Genomic DNA, 20,662 nt, shown 5'->3' on the forward strand with positions numbered 1-20,662 from the left:
GATAAATAACAGCTCATACTATCAAGATCCACCCTTGGAGCTGAGGATAAGGGTAGAAACATGAATGAAATGAGTATTCTGTTGGAAACGTGTAAGAGGAGAGTGGATGTTGGGTAGGCAAACAAGTGTCACTATTCCCACTTGATTAGTGGACGTTATTTCTTTTGAATAAATACTATTATTTCTTTGCCTGTAATTTTACATTGCTTCTGAGGTTGTTAATATCAGGAAACACATATTGATAATATGTGATTCTGAACACTGTACCATAAAAGATCTGAGTTCAAGGTATTCCTTATATCAAAGTATCATTGAAAAATTCAAATTCTAATATCATCGTTTTTGTAGGTAGTATCCTTGAAATCTTCCTTTAAAAAATTAATATTAAATCTGTTGAAAATTTAGAAGAAGGAAATAAAATGCTCAAAATTACAGTGATTTTTTTCAGGGGAGCCTGGGTGGCTCAGTCAGTTAAGTGTCCGAATTCAGCTCAGGTCATGATCTCACAGTTCATAGGTTCAAGCCCTATATCGGGCTCTGTGGTGACAGCTCAGAGCCTGGAGCCTGCTTCAAATACTGTGTATCCCTCTCTCTCTACCCCTCCCCAACTAGTGCTCTGTCTCTGTCTCTCAAAAAATAAAATAAAAACTTTAAAAAAAATTTAAAAAAATACAGTGGTTTTCAGTTTTCATGAGAAGGTTGTAAACAATATTATAGGGCATTCCTCTGCCTGTCAGAAAAGTGGAACGCTCTGTATAGGGTGGTTGTGTTATGTTTCTTTAGTAAAGTTGTTGATTATTAAATTACTTATTTTGATTTTTAAATACATTTCCTTTTTGTGATTCCATGGAAAATATTTAAGTGTTAAGATCACTGAGGTCATCCTTGATTTCACCATTCATAGTTAACTGTTAACGTTTATTGTATTTCCTCCCATAACGTAATAGCGAAAAATATGTACCTTTTAGACATTAATAACATAAAATGAATGCATTGAAGCTATTGGTGGATTTGTCGAATGTTTGTGGCCTTAAGATAACCAAATATATTAATGTCTGGCTATCGTTAAAATGTTTAAAAATAACATTAATGTAAATCGCACTTTAATAATTTGCGTGCATTTTTTTCCTCCGTGTATATCTTTTTTCACAAATTGAACTTATCCCTTCCATTTCTTATCCCAAAGGGAAATCTTTGCTAATTTTTTTGGAAAGTCCAAGAATCCTTTTGTGTCATTAGCACTTGGAATTGTCTTTGTACTTGGGGGTTATGGATTTCTTCACTGCTGCTGCTGAGCAAGGTGATTCTGAGTTGTCGTCTACCCAGATGAGCCAGTCTTCTTCCAGCCTCTGGTCACATAAAACTCTTACATTGGGATAAATTATACACGTGCTTTCCTTGCCCATTCTGCCTTATCAGCCTTCCCTTACCACATCCTTTGAACTGAAGTACAGATATGCATGCACATTTTTTCACAGAAAGATCAGGCAAGGTAGAAGGATATTGCAATGTAGGAGGAATAAAGGCCTGCGTTCTAGCTAATGGGTGTGAAATTCTTAAGACCCTGAGGGGAGGCACTTCGTGACAGTGCTTTGAGAGGAGGAATGGTCTTTTTGGAGACTACCTGACCTGTCCATTGCACTCTGCTTTCTCTCTTTCCCAGCCTGTGTCCCTTCCACAAATACCTGCTTTTTGTTTGTATAGCCCTGTCCTAAACAGCAGGTAACGTTGTCATGACTAAGACAGATACCATCCTTGTGCTATGAGTTTTCGTTCTAGTGATAGGGAATAGACAATAAACAAATCATGTGGGATTGTGATCAGTCTGTGAAGAAAAATCAAACAATGAAAAGGGAGAAAGAGTGATGGGGGAGAGATTATTAGATAAGATCATCAAGGAAGGCCTCTTTCAGGACGTGACATTTGAGAAGAGAACCGAATGAGGTAAGGGAGTATATGAGAACAGCTGAGGAAAGACTGTTTCAGGCGGAAAATGGTGCAGGATCTCTCACATGGGACCAAAGTTGGTGCTGAGGAATCAATAGCAAGAAGGAGAGCTGAGTGATCCCAGGGAAGAGTGGCAGGAGATGAGGCCGGAGACAAAGGCAGGGGCAGATCACGCCTGTATACCAAATCCTACAGCCCCTTTCCCCCCAAACTCTTTCAGTCTCATGACGTCACCCCCAGCACGCTGTCCACAAGAAGAGATATTTCTCCTTGAATCCTACTTGCAGTTTGCACGATTGAGCAGTGCCTCTGGCCTCTACAGGATGGGCAGTGATGCTTTCTTCTGCTCAATTATTCTTTTCCCTACCCAGTCTACAATAGGCTCCAGAGAGGTGGGAGTGCCAACCCAATGAGTGCCCCAATTCTGTGCAGCCTCTATACTGCTGAGATCTGTGATCAAGCTGGCTCCATTTCCTAAGTCACCTGTGAACTCAAAAAAGCATTTATTTTTCTCAGACATCTCACAACTTTAATTATAGGTGAGCAAAGTTTAGGTGAAGCCCAGTAGACCACCTCTATTATTGTGCTGAGAAGCATTTACATCTTTCCTGCCTTGTTTGAAGCCTGGTGTAATTCAAGAGTCACTAGCTGTCAGTCATTGTTGTCTTTGTTACCCAGGCGAAAAGGGCTCTTTTTCAATGTGCCAGACCCATTGAATTGTTTTGATTTCTGTGTGCTAACTAAACGGGGAAGATTGCCAGTTCGTCCCACCGCAAATATATTCTATTTCCTGTCATTAATATATCTTAGTGTGATGGTTGTAAGTTTTTTAAGATGGAAAAATATACGGGGGTGCCTGGATGGCTCAGTTGGTTGAGCACCCGAACTCTTGATTTTGGCTCAGGTCATTATTCCAGGGTCATGGGACTGAGCCCTGTGTTGGGCTCCATACTGAGCACGGAGCCTGCTTAAGATTCTCTCTGTCCCTCTGCCCTCTCCTCTGTGTGCCCCCCCCCCAATTAAAAAAAAAAAAGATTGAAAAATATACATAAAATTCACCATTTTAAGCATACAGTTTTGTGGCATTATGTCCATTCACATTGTTGTAGAATGGACACCACCATCCATCCCTGGAACTTCTTCATCTTTAGGAATTGAAACTTTGTACACGTTAAACTCTAACTCCTCACTCTCCTCTTTTCCCAGCCACTGACAACCACCATTCTGTTTTTTGTCTCTGAATTTGACTACTCTAAGAACCTCATGAAAGAGGAACCATGTAATATTTGTCCTTTTGGACTGGCTTATTTCACTAGTATAATGTCTTCAAGGTTCACCTGTGTTGTATAGCCTGTGCCAAATTTCCTTATTTTTTAAAACTAGATAATCCATTATACTTCTTTTACTTATTTTTCTACCCAGTGGAATCATGTGACTGGATCATGTGACAATTCTGTGTTTCATGTTTTTGAAGATTTGCTGTACCATTTTCCACGGTAGCTGTACCATTTTCCATTCCCATCAGCAGTGCACAAGAGTTCTAATTTGTCTACATCCTTGCTGATGCTTGTTGTTTTCTGTTTTTTCATTACATTTATCCATACAGCTATGAAGTGGTATCTCCTTGTGGTTTTGTTTTACATTTGTGTAATGACAGTGATGTTAAGCATCTTTATCATGTGCTCACTGACTATTTATATATCTTTGGAGAAATGTATATCAAGTCCTTTTCCCATTTTTTAACCTGGTTGGTTGTTTTCTTGTTGTTGAGTTTGAGGAGTTCTTTATGTATTCCGGATATCAGTCCCTTATCAGATACATAATTTGCACATATTATCTCCCAATCCATGCACAGCCTTTTCAACGTTTATTTATTTTTGGGACAGAGAGAGACAGAGCATGAATGGGGGAGGGGCAGAGAGAGAGGGAGACAAAGAATCGGAAACAGGCTCCAGGCTCTGAGCCATCAGCCCAGAGCCTGACGCGGGGCTCGAACTCACAGACCGCGAGATCGTGACCTGGCTGAAGTCGGACGCTTAACCGACTGCGCCACCCCGGTGCCCCCATGCACAGCCTTTTCACCCAAACTGCAGTATCTTTTTTCAAAGGGATAATGTCCTTTGATGCACAAACGCTATTAATTTGGTAAGGTCCAACTTATCTTTTATTTGGTCTCCTGTGCTTTTAGTGTCATATCCAGAAAATGATTTGTAATGACTTCATAATAGTTCATTGTATAATGTATCATAATTTATCTACCACAGCCTACTACTGTGGACTTTTGTTTTGAATAAGGTTTTATTTTATTTTATTTTTTTTAAGATTAAATAAGGAAATACTGTACTTATAAAGGCTGACACATAATACAGATAAGTAATAAATAACAACAAAGTTAGTACTAACAATTATTTTTATTATTACTAGTACTTGCTACTTCCTACCATTGGTTGGAAGATTATATAGCCAAAGAACTGTAGAATATTCCAGAGATTGTTCTGAGATATTTTTTTGCATTTCCGCAGAATGAATTGTCTTTTTGTAGGCTTTGTTTTAGAATGAACTTCTTTCTTATGACAGAATACAGAGTCCTCCAAAATTATTCCAGAGAGCAGTTTTGTAAGAAGACGTTTTAGGAGAAAGTTAGTTATAAAACTTGCCCCAGCTTTTAATTTTTTTGTTTTTTTTTTATTTTTTATTTTTTTAAAGAATGTCCTAATCTTTAAAATATAAAATTCACATGCTATAAAACTCACCCATTGAAAGTGTACAGTTCAACACAATGTATAGTATTCACAGTTGTGTGTATGACTGGCACCATAATCTAAATTTGGAACTTTTCCATCAAACCAGATGAAACCTAGTACCCGTTGACAGTTCCTTCCCACTCCCTTCTACCCCCCAGTCCCTGGCAACCACTTATCCATTTTCTGTGTCTACAAGTTTGTCATTTCTAGATTTCTCATTTAATGAAATCATGAAATATGTAGTCTTTTGTGACTGGCTTTTTTCACTTACCATGATGCTTTTAAGATTCACTGTTATAGCATGTGTTAGTACTGCATTCCTTTTAATGGCCAAATAATGCCCCATTGTATTGCCATACCACCTTTGTTTATCTCTTTATCAGGTGATGGGTGTCTGGGTTGTTTCCACTTTGACTACTATGAATAATGCTATGAACATGCATGTACAAATTTTTGCATGGCCGTTTGTTTTCATTTCTCTTGGCATATATCTAGATGTGGAATTGCTAGGTCATATGATAACTCTATTTTTAATTGTTTGGAGAACTGCCAGAGTGTTTTCCAAATTTTCTGTTCCATTTTACATTCTCATCAGAAGTGTACGAATGGTTCCAATTTTTCCATATCCTCATTAACTAATTCTTGTTATTGTCCCTTTTTGATTGTGGCCATCCTGGTGGATGTCCAGTGCATCTATTGTGATTTTGATTTGTATTTTCCTAATGACAAATGATGTTGAGCATCTTTTCATGTGATTACTATTTGCATATCTTCTTTGAAAAAAAGTCTTTTAAAATTGTTTGCCCATTTGTAAGTTGGGTTGTGTTTTTATCACTGAGTTGTAAGAGTCCTTTATATATTCTGAATGCAAGTGCCATATCAGATACATGATTTGCAGATAATTGCTTCTCTTCTGGTTGTTGTCATTTTCCTGCTGATACCGTTTGTAGCTCAAAGATTTTTAATTTCGATGTCCAGTTTACCTATTTTCTTTGCTTGTGCTTTTGGTGTTACATTTAAGAAAGATTTGTCTAATCCAAGATCATGAAGATTAATACCTGGGTTTTCTTCCAAGAGTTCTGTAGTTTTAGTTTTTACATTTAGGTCTCTGATCCATTTTGAGTTAGTTTTATATATGACATGAGGTAGGGATCTAACTTCATTCTTTTTGCACGTGGCTATCTAGTTTTCTCAGTATCATTTGTTGAAAAGACTGTTCTTTACTCATTGAATTGTCTTGGTCTCTTACTTCAACTCCCCCTGCCCCCCACCCTGGCCAATTTTGCCTTGTTCTTGAGTTCTCAGACCTTTTAGCAGCCACCAAGATTCAGACTCTCTCTTTAAATATTTTAAACTCAGTCTGTCACCTTCTCAGCTATATGTTATTTAAATTAAAAACAAAACAAAACAAAAAAAAAAAAACAAAGAACTAGGATCTCTGCCACCAAAACTGGGTAATGTCTTACTATAGTGGAAGGGAAGTTTCAGAGTGTCAATTAACAGCTGCCATTTATTGAGCACTTTCCTTGTTGTGCTAAGTGGTTTTCATACATTTTTATACGTTGTGAGGGAAGATGCCAGAGGGTTTTGGGGCAAGAACTAATACTCCTCCCTCCTTGTTTGGGATTTAAGTGTTGCACCATCCCAATGGCTCATTCTTTATGCACTCAGGCTAAAGTAAGGCCTGCTCACATACACCAAGTCTCCAGCCAGACTTCCTACTTGGGAGAGGCCTGGCAGAAAAACCACACTCCCTGAATTTTCTTTGCTGGGATCTTTTCTTTTTCATGGTTTCTAAATGTTGGGCTGCTCTGAGTCTTAGTCTTCTCACCTCCCTTACTTTTAAAATTATTTCTTTATTATTTTTTTATTTTTGAGAGAGAGAGAGCGCAAGTTGGGAAGGGGGAGAGAGAGAGAGACAGAGAGAGAGAGACAGAGACAGAGACAGAGACACATAGAATCTGAAGCAGGCTCCAGGCTCTAAGCTGTCAGCCCAGAGCCCTATGCGGGGTTCAAACCCACAAACTGTGATGTCATGACCTGAGCCGAAGCTTAACCCACTGAGCCACCCAGGTGCCCCGATACCTCTCTTGCCTTTAATGAACGGTGAACTAATTATGATTCCTTATTTATGCTCCTTGTTTTCCTGATCCCCAGTGTTTGTCCATTTTTTTTTTCTGCTTTGAATGTCTTGCAACTTCACATTCTCTATTCTCTGAATTTCTGAATTTTACTTACTAAGTTTTTTTGTAGATACCTGTCTCTTTTTTTTTTGAAGATGATGATCTTGCTACTGAAAATCATTGTTCCCCTTCACCTCTTGTAGCTTGTTGTGTGTACTGTTCTTATGTCAGGAAATGATCTCTAACTTTTATTATAAAGACGTCTATTTCTTTTGGGGAATGTTAAAAAAAAATAAGATACAGAACACTAAATAAAAATTTTACCTGGTTATACTCATTTTATTTCTTGTTTTAAGCTCTCTGAGAAAAAGATCTGTTTCTTGGTAATCTTTGATATTCTAGCATCTAGCAGAGTGAGTGAATGCGTTTTAAGAAAAAATTCTCTGAGTGTGTGTAGGAGGGAGGGATGAGGATTATGACATATTTACTGTTTGATTAGAGGCATGTTTTGGTTTTAAAATTGCCATTATGACAAAAGCACAGGAACAGGAAAGGAGCATTGAGAAAGAGAATGTTTTATTAGTAGGTTACTGAATCTTTAAAATTTAGTTTTGATTAATTCATTAAGAAGTATTTAATAAAAGTTGTTGCCTTTATGCAACTCTAAGTATCTTTAGACTGATGTAATCTGGGCGTTGTGACCAACTAAAATGTATCTGTTGACTTCTGTGATGGAGCTACAGTGTTAGGAAATCTGATCAGCCTGAAGCAAGCTCCAGGCTTCTTTATGAAAGCCATTAAATTAAATTGATTATTAAAGAAAGGGAAATTATCTTATGTCAGCAGAGACTTGATTTGTTTAATCTTAGACTTTGGATGTTTGATTAAAATTTTAAGGCATTCTTTCCAGTATTGATTTTCTCAGATGAGTATTGCTGGCATTTTAAGAAAGGTAATTATGAGTGGCATTCTTAAAGTTTATATGAGGAATTTTTTTCACTGATAAAATAATAAAACATCCTTAAGGTTTAGTTTATGTAATCTGTAATTTGTTTATAAACAAAACATAATGCAAAAAGATAATTTTCCTTTTCTTTTCAAAAAGTAAACTCCTATAAGGTCTTTACACCCATCATTAGAATTCAAGAGCTTATTTCACAGACAATCCCAGGCACAGATATTTTAAAATAAGTCATTGTTAATCAATACTTATTATGTGTCAGGCATTGTTTTTAAGAGCTTTATGTGTATTAACTCAATCCTCCCAACAACTCTATGAGGTAGATATTGTTTGTTATTCATGCTACAAATGTTGCCTTATTCAGGCTCAGAGAGGTTAAGTAACTTGTTCAAAGTCACACAGTTAATAAAGAGCGTGTCCAGGAATAAACCCATGTAGTCTGCCTGCAGACTTCATACTCTCTTTCCTTCCTTTTTTATTTTTACTTTGTTTAACAAAGTTATGCATACACATGGGTTAAAGAATCTAATGGTTCTTCTATAAGGTTTATTGTAAAAAGTAATATTCTTTGATTTCCACCTTCCTACAGGTAAGTACTTTGAGCTGCTTACTCAGTATTTATGTGCATGTCTCTAAATAACACGCTTGTTTTCCTGCCTGATTTTTCAGTTGTCGGCATAATCTATTGACTTCTGCTATTGAAAATGCTTATTTAGCTCGCCACCCGTCCTGCCCAATGTCTGTATCCTTGCCAGTCTTCTTAGTGTTACTTCATAATATTGCTTAGAGCAGTATTCAGTGTTTTCTTTAATTTACTGTGTAAAATGCTTTTCTCACTTGAACCGTGTGGTAAATTGTGCTTGTTTTTTTCTCTCCTGACAGTTCATTTTCCTTGTAAATAAACAATTCCCTTTTCCTTTGATGGTTTTTTTTTACTTACCACTAATTCATGTCTTTGTCAGTTGTGTCAGTCATATGCTTCTATTGGTTTCACGTTCCTGGAGAAATAGCTTCTGGAGCCTTTTGCAAACTAGACCCAGTTTAGACCTGTTGGATGGCAGATGTGTCTGTTATCTTTTGCCTGTTTTTACATTGGACCTCCTGTTGCTTGATGGCATGGTTTAGTACCTTACCACAGTGACACATGTCTTCCAGCAGCTTGTTGAGAAAGGCCATACGGAGATTTTTTGAGACCTTGCTTGTCTGCAAAGAGTCTTACTCCTAACTTCACATTGTCTGCCTATAGAATTCTAGGTTGGAAATAACTTTTCCCCGGTATTTTGATGGCATCACTCCGTTACCTTTTAGTTTCCAGTATTGCTATCAAAAAGCTTAAAGCAATTTTGATTACTTTTTCTTTGTGTATGGTCGATTTTTACTGTCCAGAAAGTATGTACAGTCTCGTTTTTCTGCATTTTCTAAAGTGTCACAGACCCTTCGTCTGAGGCTGTTTTTACCAGCTGTGCTGAGTACTTGATGAGCCTTTTACTTTGGAAATTCTTTTTCTCTCTGCTTGAAAAATTTCTCTGTTTTCTCTGTTCTCTTTTTGAATCTGCTTTTATTCAGCATCCTTCTGGACTGTTCTGTTTTTCTTATTCTTTCTCTTCTGTTTTCTATCATTTTGTCCTTTGGCTCTATTTTCTGGTTGATTCTTTTTTTTCTCAGCTTTATTTTCCAGTCTTTCCCCTGAATTAAAAGATTTATCCTTATATTTTTAATTTCCATGAGCTTCTTCTAAAATTTCTGAATGTTGGCATCTTATAGTATGCTTGTTCTTGTTTCACAGGTGCATTTTTTTTATTACTTCTCTGATATTAATTATAAGTATTTTACAATTTTCTTTGCCCTATGTGGTGTGTTTTCTCTGAGTTGCTTCTACTCACTATTTTGTCCTTAGTTTTTATGTTAGAACTGTCTTCCGATGTCCAGTAATGCTTGGTAGACTGATCCTGTCTAAGGGTGGCATACTGAAAGCTATAATTTAGAAGCTCTGAATTCATGATCAGAGGTTGCCCATATGAGCTGTTCTTGAGTTGATCTGAGTTGGCAGTTTAGTTGGTTTAAAAATGACAGTTGCTGTAACAATTCCCCAAATCTTAGTGGCTTTAACACAATAAAAGTGCATTTTTCACATAAAGTCCAGTATTGGTGAACCTGATCAGCTAGAAACTTCTGTGTTTGTTCTTTGTTTTTGAGGAAGGGCTTATCAAAGGAAACTCTGCTTCTAGTTAACATGGGAGATTGTGCAGGAATTTTATGGGTGAATTTTATGGGTGAAACTTGGACGGCATGTTGTTAACAACCAGCTCACCTGGGAGGAAAAAGTGGTAGCATTTGCTGCGTGGGGTCAGTACTCCCATAAGGGCCAGGTTTCAGGCTGTCAACGTGGTGTCACATAATGCAGAGTTGGGAAGAGACGGGACAGTTGTGTTTCACTTGTGGCAGCTCTGGCAACCCACTGGCAGCCACATTTCACTGGCCAGAACCAGTTTGTGTGGGTCAACCTTAATTCAAGAGAGCATGAAAATCATTGTTGACTTGTGTGTCTGGGAAGTAAAGGAGCTATATTTTGGTGCACAGGTAACTGTTTCCGCCATTGTTAGAGCTTCCAGTGTCATTCTCTTTAGATTTAGGTAGAGTTTCTGGAGCAGTTTGGGCCAGGCTCCTGCCTGCAGGGCGAAGAAGGCCTGGCCCAGGTATTCTGGGACCTGATTGAAAAAAGGGCTAGCATCAGGTATGTGTACATTTTCCTCAACTCCCTGTTTTCAGTATGATGCCTGTATTTGCTTTTTACTGCTGCTCTAACAAATGACCACAAACTTAGTGGCTTAAAACAATACAAACTTCTTACCACGCAGTTCGGTGAGCTGTAAGTCTGACGTGGGATTTACTGGGCGAAAATCAGGGTATCGTCAGAACTGCATCCCCTTCTGAAGACTAGAGGAGAATCCATTTCTTTGCCTTTCCCAGCCCCCAGAGGCTGCCTCTATTCCTCAGCTCATGACCCTCTTCCTCCATCATCATAGCCAACTGAATAGCATCTCTTTGACTACTCTCTAGTCACATCTCCCTCTGACCACAGCCCAGGAAAACGGTTCTCTGATTTTAAGGAGCCATGTGATTAGATTAGGTAATGAGATAATCTGGATATTCTCCCCAACTCAAGGTCTGTACTTGAATCAAACCTGTAAAGTCCTCTTTGTCATGTAAGGGGATATATTCATAGTTTCCAGGGATTAGGAAGTTGTCATCTTTGGTGAGCAATGCATTATTCTGCCTACCATAGTACCACTTGCTCTCCAAAGACCCTTTGCTTTATCTGCTCCTTGAAATAAGTTTACAGACTTTTCTTCAGGATGAAAAAGGGAATTTAGGGTCCTTCTACTTCTTAAGCTCATTATTTTACACTCCTTTTTTCATCTTCCCTTTCAGAAGTACCTAAAAGCACCAATTCTTGAGGCTTTGGCTAATTTTGTGATACATATTGGGTTAGCTCTTGGGTTTCTCTGTAACCAATTTGGGATTAAGTTTTCTGAGGTTTACTTAATGCTTGACCACTCATTTAGCCCCTTGCTAAATTTTGTTGCCCTTGCCTTCCTTTCCTATTTTCCTCATCCTTGTGATTTATGCCTTTAAAAAAAAGGTGTGTGTGGGGGGGAAGATTTTGATATTGTTTGAGCTGAGATTTGGCAAGGCAACAAAATAGATGTTTTTGTGCATTTAGTCTCTTAATTAGAACAGAGCTCATACCTTTAACTACTATACCATCCTGCATTTACTTTATTCCCCCCACCTTTTTTTGAGTATGTAACGTAACCCATGTATCTGATAATATAAATGGATGTGGATCCCATCTTCTACATTAGATATTCATTTATTCAGTGTACTCTTCCTGGTGACTCTGTGCCAGCCACTCTTAAGCATTTCAGATTTTTTTTTTTTAATTTTTTTTTTCAACGTTTATTTATTTTTGGGACAGAGAGAGACAGAGCATGAACGGGGGAGGGGCAGAGAGAGGGAGACACAGAATCAGAAACAGGCTCCAGGCTCTGAGCCATCAGCCCAGAGCCTGACGCGGGGCTCGAACTCACGGACTGCGAGATCGTGACCTGGCTGAAGTCGGATGCTTAACCGACTGCGCCACCCAGGCGCCCCAAGCATTTCAGATTTAAAGAGATTTGTAGGGGTCAGAGTCTAATAGAACTCAGCTGCAAAGGAAATTTGAGCACACCATTAAAAGTATGCTGTAGGGGTCATCTGGGTGGCTCAGTCAGTTAAGCGTCGGACTCTGATTTTGGCTCAGGTCATTTTGGCTCAGGTCATGTTCTCATGGTTTGAGAGATCAAGCTCAGTGTTGGGCTCTGCACTGACAGAGTGGAACCTGCTTGGGATTCTCATTCCCATTCTCTCTCTCTCTCAAAATAAATAGGTAAACTTATTAAAAAGTATATCATAGGAATAGAAACAGTACAAAGGAAGCACTGGGGAATAAGGAACTAATTTTTCTTGGGAAAGTAAGAAAAGACTTCACAGAAGTTATCACATTTGATCTGAGTCTTCAAACGGTGTTGTTAGAGAATGGGAGAGAGTAGGAAAATGGAAGGGAGTGAATGGTGAGAAGTTCATTGTGGTTGAAGGTGGGTTGTGTAGGGAGGAGAAATAGATGAAAGCTCAGAGTAGATCTGGATTCGATTTTGGAAGGCTTTGTGTATGGCGTGGTAGGGAGTTTGGATGTTAGGTCAGATGGAAACTGGACAACTTTAAGAAAGGGATGGAACAAATACTGTTTATTAGGAAGCAATTCTAGTGGCATATGTGGGGTGGTTTGGAGTGGAGAGACAGGTGGCAGAGCGAATGTTTAAGGTTTTTTTTTGTTTTTGTTTTTTAATTTTATTTTGAGAGAGAGGGAGAGAGAGAATCCCAAACAGGCTCCACATCATCAGCGCAGAGCCCGACATGGGGCTGGATCTCAGGAAGTGTAAAATCATGATGTGAGCCAAAACCAAGAGTAGGACCCTTGACCAACTGAGCCACCCAGGTGCCCCTAGGTGGTTCTTAGAGTATCCTGGGTAAGAAGAATGTGAGTTGAGACAGTATCTTCGAATCCAGGTTTACTGTTGTTTCTGTGGTTGAATTAACAGGATTTGGTGACTGAAAGACTTGGGAGGTGAAAGAAAAAGAATCATCAAGATTTTTGACTTAAGAGACTAAATGAATGGTAATGCTATTAACTGAAATTAGAAATATAGGAGGGGCGCCTGGGTGGCTCAGTTAGGTTAAGCCTGCGACTTCGGCTCAGGTCATGATCTTGTGGTTCATGAGTTCAAGCCCCATGTCGGGCTCTGTGCTGATAGCTCAGAGCCTGGAGCCTGCTTTGGATTTTGTGTCTCCCTCTGTCTCTGCCTCACACTCTGTCTGTCTCTCTCTCTCTCCAAAATAAATAAACATTAAAAAAATTTTAAGTAAGTTAATTAAAAAAAGAAATATAGGAATAAAAATGGGTTTTGTTAAGAGGTACAGACTTCTAGGTAAAATAAATGTATTGTGAAAAATGATGAGAAAAATGAGATGAAAAATACAGCTGAGGGAATATAGGCAATAACATCGTAAGGATGTTGAATGGTGACAGATGGCGATTGCACTTAAGTGTGCTGAACATTAAGCAGTGCATAGACCTGTTGAATCACTATGTCCTCTGTCTGAAACTAATATAACAATGTATGTTAGTTATAAAAGTCTTTCACAAGTTTTAATATCACTTTATGGAATATAAATGGAGATGTCTGTTTGCAAGCTGGAAACATCTGTCTGTCACCAACTCAGAAAAGAAGATAGGCTTCTTTTAAGCACTGGGGATGTAGGAGAATTAAAGATTAGGGAGATCTCTAAAAAAAAAAAAATTAAAAAAAGACGTTTGTCAAGCAAAAAAAGATAGGGGAGATTAACAAGGTTGAAGCTACATGAATAAGTCAGGTCATTCAAGGGACACCGTTTAGCTCTAGATGAAGAGTAGGAGGAGGTGATGGAGATGATAAAGGAAGAGGGTAGCGGTCTTCTACAGTGGTTTTTCTTCCTCCCTCACTCTTTTTGATATTTTTCTGAAATATTGAATAGATGAAACATAAATGTGCCTATTAAATATCCACAGGGTACAAGAAATGCTACTCTAATTGCTGTGTGTTCACTATCCTCTTTCAAGAAAAATTACCAGTATCCTTGAAGTCTTTCTGCACCTCTCCCATTCTATCCCGTTACCCCTGTACTTAGATAACCACCACCTTGAATTTTTAAAATCATTCTCCTATTTTTGTTTTACCACGTTTTTGCCCTCAAATAGTTCACTGGTTAGTTTTACGTGTTTTTGAGCTTTTAAAAAACAGAATCATAGTATTCGTATTCTTCTGTGACTTGAATTTTTTTTTTTAATTCAACATTTCTAACATCATTACTGGTGTTTGGTCATTCATTTTCATTGCTGTGTAGTATTCCGTGCAAGACTAAAACACAGTTTATTTCTACATTTTGCACTGATGGACATTTTACTTTGTAACTGTTTTTGCTGTTACAAACAGTGCTGCTGCTCTAAACGTTCTTATAGATGTCTTTTTGAAACTCCTTAGGGTATAACTAGGAGTTGGGTCTGTTCATGTTCAACTTTACGAGGTAGTGCTGGTCTGTTTCCAGAAGTGGTTGTATCAGCTTACAGTTCTTTTAGCAGTATTGGTGCTTTGTTGCTCCGTATTCTTGCCCACACTTCATATTGTTAGACATATTTATATACCTTCCCTGATAGCATAAGTACTTAATGTTGTCATTATAGGTTTAACTATAAGTTTTTTTTTTCCTTTTTCCCCTGTATGAAGTTGAATATCTTTCATAGTTTATTTACCATTTTAGTTTCCTTTTTTTGATGGTTTCCTAAGTCTTCTGTTTTGCTAAGTCATTTTTATGTTGAGATGTTTTTCTTATTGACATCTAAGTGTTTTTTATATATACTGGGTATTATTCCTTTGCCGTTTTTATGTATTGTGGCTATGTTCTTTGTGTTTGTAGCTCTCCTTTCTTTTTCTGGTGTCTTCTGAACATTAGGCATGCTTGCTTTTGATATCAAATATCAAATTTGTCAGTCTTTTTTTTTTTTTTTTTTTCTTTCTTGTTACCCCCCCTCTTCCCTTCCCCGACCGGTCTTTTTCTTATGGTTAGCCTTAATTTGTGTCTTACTTAAAAGTTCGGCACTATTACAAAGTCATATAGGTATTTTCTGATTACGTCTTCAAAGCTTTTGTAGCTTGAGCATTGACATTCATTTTTAACCAACCTGGGAGTGATTTTTTTTAGCATAATGTAAGAGGTCAAAGTTTATTATAATAAAACAATGAAAACAACAACTGACTCTGGCACAATTCATGGAAATGTCTTTCTCTGTTGATCTACAGTGCCTACTTCGTTTTAAATTAAATTACCTTATATTTGCGTGGGTGTGTTTAAGGTTCAGTTCCATTAGTCACTTTCCCTATTTCTGTACCAATATCATGTTATCTTAATTACTGTGGTTTTATAATAATTCTTACCTGCTCAGCAGGTCCTCTTAACAAATTATTGTGGTTTTATAATAATTCTTACCTGCTCAGCACGTCCTCTTAACATTCTACTTGAGAGTGTCTTGTCATTCTTGTTTTCTGATCTAATATATATGTTTTGGAATCAGATTCAGGTTTTCAAGTTTCCCTCAGTCTGTCTGTCTGTCTCTCTCTCTCTCTCTCTCTCGGGATTTTCATTAGAATTACCTTGACCCTTTGGAGCATTTTGGAGATATAGAACATCTTCTTAATGTTGAATCATTCATTCTGTAATCACTGTACATTTCTCCATTTATTTGGCTCCTTTTTAATTTTTTTCAGTAAAGTTTTATATTTTCTCCATAGTAGTCTTGCATGTTTTGTTTCATTTATTCCTACACACTGCATATTTTTTTGATGGTATTGTATGTGGTATCTTTTTTAATTATACTTTCCAACTGATAGTTGGAGAAATTTAGAATTGCAATAGAATTTTATGTGCTGGCTATGTCTTGTTATATCTATTAGTTTCAACACTTTTGTGTAAGCTGTGTTAGATTTTCTACATGGAAAATCTTGTGGTCTTTGAATGACAGTTTTCTTTCTTTCAAATTCTTTTATTTTTCTTGTTTTTCTGATACTGATGACAGCTGGTATGGTGCTGAGTAGGAAAACCATTGTTAGTTATCTTGCTTCTGATCTTAAAAGAAAGACTGTAAACATTTTCTTCGTGACTATGTTTGCAAAAGGTGTTTGATAGGATAGTCTTAATTAGAGGAAATTCTCTCTCTTTTTTTTTAATTTACTAAGAGTTTTCTTTTTAATTCAAGAGTTGATGTTATTTTATCAGATGCTTTTTCTTCACCCATTGAAATGACCTATTTTTTCTCCCTAAATCTGTTAATATAGAAAATTACATCAATATGTTTTCTAATATTAAATCAACCTTGCATCACCAGGATAAACACGTTTATTTGGGTCATGTTATGTTAGTTTTTTTAAATATTAATTTTTGTATCTCTGGTCTTTAGTGAGATTGGCCTGCAGTGTTCATTTCTCATACATTCCTTGTCTCATTTTGTGTCATGTTAACCTCATAAAAATGAATTGAGGTTGTTAATTCTTTGTGCTCTGGAGAGTTGTGTTAAATTGGGATGATCTGTCTCTTGAATCATTGGTCAAACTTGGTGTCAAAGTCATCAGGGCTTGATTTATTTTTGGTAGAGATCTTTTAAATTACTGTTTATTCTCTTTATGATAATAGGATTAATAAAGTTTTTCTATTTCTCCTTTGGAGTGTTTTACTACTTTTTTGAAGGCATTTTTTGCCACTTCATCTTAGATTTTTAAATTTATTGGCTTAAGATCTTCATCATACTAATTTATTATCTATTAAATTTCTGCAGCATCTGTAACTAGGTCTCCCTTTTGGATTATATATTGCTAGTGTATAGAAATACAGCTGATTTTTGAGTGTTAATTTTGTATCTTGAACTTTGGTAGATTTGTTTATTAACTTTAATAATTTTTTATGGATTCTTTTGAGTTTTGTAGACATATGATAAGTCCATCACAGATGTCATCTGTGAATAGAAAATCTACTTCTTTCCAATTTGAACGCCTGTTTGTTATTTTTAAAAAACATTCTTTTGGGGTGCCTGGGTGGCTCGGTCAGTTGAACGTCCGACTTCGGCTCAGGTCACGATCTCGCGGTCCGTGAGTTCGAGCCCCGCGTCGGGCCGTGCTGACAGCTCGGAGCCTGGAGCCTGTTTCGGATTCTGTGTCTCCCTCTCTCTCTGCCCCTCCCCTGTTCATGCTCTGTCTCTCTCTGTCTCAAAAATAAATAAACCTTAAAAAAAAAAAACAAAAAAAACCCATTCTTTTAATATTTTTTGAAAAATTTATTTAAGTAATCTCTACACCCAATGTGGGGCTCAAACTCACGACCCCAAGATCAATAGTCACATGCTCTTCTGCCCCCCGTCGGGCTCTGTGCTGACAGCTCAGAGCCTGGAACCTGCTTCGGATTCTGTGTCTCCCTCTCTCTGCCCCTCCCCTGCTCATGCTCTGTCTCTCAGAAATGAATAAATGTTAAAAAAGAATTGTAAAAAGTCATATGCTCTTCTTACTGAGCCAGCCAGGCGCCCTAAAACATCCTTTTAGTTATTGATTATATTATCCAATTGCAATGTGGTTAAAGAATACAGTCTTTATAAAACCAATCCTTTGAAACATGATAATCATTCACTTGATTTTCTTTATAGTTTTATTTTTATTACCTATATGCGTGTCACGAAATAAAATATTATTATTTAGTTTTGCAGTTTTTTGGAATTTATATTAGTGGAATGATTACATGTCATTCTGGTATTTGCTTTCTTCCCCCTGCTATAGACTGAATTCTGTCCCCCCACCTCCCAAATTCATATATTGAAGCCCTAACCCCCAATTTGATGGTATTTGGTATTGGGGCTTTGGGAGATACTTAGGTCTAGATTAAGTCATGAGGTGGGGCCCTCGTGATACTAGTGCGCTTATAAGAGACCCTGGAGAGCTCGTTCCTGTTCTCTTTCCCTATCATGTGAGGCCCCTATGAAAAGAAACTGTCTTCAAGCCAGGAAGAGAGCACTCACCAGAAATCAACTATGCCAGCATTTTTTGTTTGTTTGTTTTAATGCTGGCACTTTGATCTTGAATCACTAGTTTCCACAATAGTGAAAAAATAAATTTCTGTTAAAGCCACTGAGTCTGTGGTATATTGTTATGGTAACCCGAGCTCAGATAAAGGGAAGGCCCTTTTCCACATTAAGTTTTTGACAATCCTTCATATAATGGGTATAATTTATTTCTTTACATTTTGCTTCTTGGGGCGCCTGGGGGTCTTTGTTGGTTAAGTGCCGACTTCAGCTCAGGTCATGATCTCATGGTTCCTGGGTCTGAGCCCCACGTCAGGCTCTGTGCTGACTGCTCGGAGCCTGGAGCCTGCTTCGGATTCTGTGTCTCCCTCTCTCTCTGCTCCCTGCCTGCTCGCACTCTGCCTTTCTGTCTCTCAAAAATAAATAAACATTAAAAAAAATTTTTTTTAAATAAAAAAAGAAGTGTTCTTGTTACAGGATTCCATTGTGTGAACGTACCATAATTTATCCATTCTGGAATTGGTGGACATTTGGGTAATTTCAGGGTTTTTTTTTGGTCATTACAGTGCTTTGATGAACATCTACATGTCTTTTGCTACACAGGTTAAGAGTTTATTGTGTATATGTAATTGCCAACACTGCTTTGTTTTTGATCTTCAAAAACAGTGATTTCATATGGTTTAGTATAGTATCTAGGAGTGGAAATGCTGGACTATAAAACTTTTCTCAAGTGATTATGCCATTTACCCTCCCACTTGGTGTGATGAGTTTCTTTGGTCCCACATTTGGTACTGACAGACTTTTATGCTTGGCTACTGTGGTGCATGTGGAGTTATTTCCTTGTACTTTAATTTGTATTTCACTTTGTTACATTTTAACTTCTTTTCATTTATTTATGGACCATCATATTTCCTTTCCTGTGAAGTTCCTATTTGTGATTTTCCCCCGTTTTCTATTGCAGTGTTTGAGAGCTGGCTCTTTTTTACTGGGATGTGAATTGCTTGGTGAATTTAAAATCTTTTGAGCCAAATCTTGGTTTTAGGCTGTGCTTACATGACTAATATGGATGAATTCATCTCAGTTTGCATTTAAACAATTGGAAGCTCTAAACTACTGTGTTTTTCTTCCAATAAAATATAGATCAGGTGCATGAATTATTTATAATTTTCCCTCTCTGTTTCAGTTTACTCATTTGTAAAACAATGGGCTTTGACTGGTTAATACCTAGTATCCCTTTTACTAGTGTCTTTAATTCATCTAATATTTTTCTTCTTGGTTTTTGAAACTTAGAAATGTTAGTTTTATTATAGTACCAAACTGTAAAATGTTGGTTTTGTTTTGTTTTTTCCTTTTTGTTTTTCATCAGAAAATGGTGGATTTTGTTTCTGTGAGATGTGATGTTAGCTCTCCAAGGACCGCTCCTTAAGTTAATGTCCCTGAGAGATACTACTGCCTTTTACTTTTTTTTTTTAATTCTTAAAATGCTGTTAAACCTAGAAATTTAATCCTAACATGTATGAATTATTCTTTCTCAGAGTGAAGATACACAACAGCAAATCATCAGGGAGACATTCCATTTGGTATCTAAGAGAGATGAAAATGTTTGTAATTTCCTAGAAGGAGGATTGTAAGTAAAGCATTTCATGAACATTTCTAATCTTTGGCTATATGATTAAAATATATGCTGTTTAATTGGTTAATGGTAAAAATTTCCTACTTTTTATGAATTGGATTAGGAGATTACCACCTATGTTAGCTGTAAATCTAACTTGGAATTTTTTGAAGATATGCAGTCTTTGTTGTTTTTTAAAAAAATTTTGTGGAGTCATTTTATATAAAGGTCATGGCAACAATTCACACGTTGCAGGGACATGTAAAATTATAAACTAAGTTTCCCTTTCCTGACTTTAGTCTTTCTCGATTTCTTGTGTATCCTTCTAGAAAATTAAGTTTTTTATGACTAACATATAAAAGTAAAATCTTATGGGATGCGTGGGTGGCTCAGTTGGTTAAGCATCCAGCTTCTGCTCAGGTCATGATCTTGTGGTCCGTGAATTTGAGCCCACTTTGGGCTCTGTGCTGACAGCTCAGAGCCTGGAGCCTGCTTTAGATTCTGTGTCTCCCTCTCTCTCTGCCCCTCCCCTGCTCGCACTCTGTCTCTCTCTCTCAAAAATAAAGAAACATTAAAAAACAAACAAAAAAAAAACCCCAAAACTTTTACTTATGGGATCACACTAGGTATGCTTGTTTGCATGTTACTTGTTTTCACTTAATATTTTGAAAAGCATATAAGCACATTTAGAACAGTCTAGGTAAATGGACCTGTTCATAGAAATTTAGATTACATTCTTTATCTTATTATTGTAAACAAGCCTGAAGTCTGCTTTTTGCATATATATCAGTGTGAATGTATATGTATTTATATATAGGCATATGTATATAGATAGAATTCAGCTAATACAGTTTTCTGTTTTTTAAAATGAATAAATAAAAATCAGTTATAATTATCTTGCCAACTATTATAAATACTTTTAAATTAATAGATTCCATGAAAGCAGTGTGTTCTCAAAATAGCTTTATAAATGTTCCCTCTAGTGTTTATATAATCAATTTCTTAATATTTCCTCATTGACAATTCAAACACTAAACTAGCTGAGCCCCATTATGAATAATCAGAGATTAGTCAGAGAAA

At 37.0% G+C, this 20,662-nt stretch overlaps 1 protein-coding gene across 7 annotated transcripts in view; it reads left to right on the plus strand.

The window, feature by feature from the left end:
• The window catches only part of AP3S1 (adaptor related protein complex 3 subunit sigma 1), a 96,390-nt gene that overhangs the window by 5,365 nt on the left and 70,363 nt on the right, over positions 1 to 20,662 (plus strand). For all 7 annotated transcript variants that reach the window (XM_045057744.1, XM_023254311.2, XM_045057733.1 and 4 more), the window contains exon 2: positions 19,506 to 19,597. In XM_045057744.1, the coding sequence (XP_044913679.1) occupies positions 19,506 to 19,597 (92 nt within the window). The remainder of the gene's footprint in view (positions 1 to 19,505; positions 19,598 to 20,662) is intronic.

Source organism: Felis catus, chromosome A1 (assembly GCF_018350175.1).
Source record: "Felis catus isolate Fca126 chromosome A1, F.catus_Fca126_mat1.0, whole genome shotgun sequence".
Classification (NCBI taxonomy): domain Eukaryota; kingdom Metazoa; phylum Chordata; class Mammalia; order Carnivora; family Felidae; genus Felis; species Felis catus.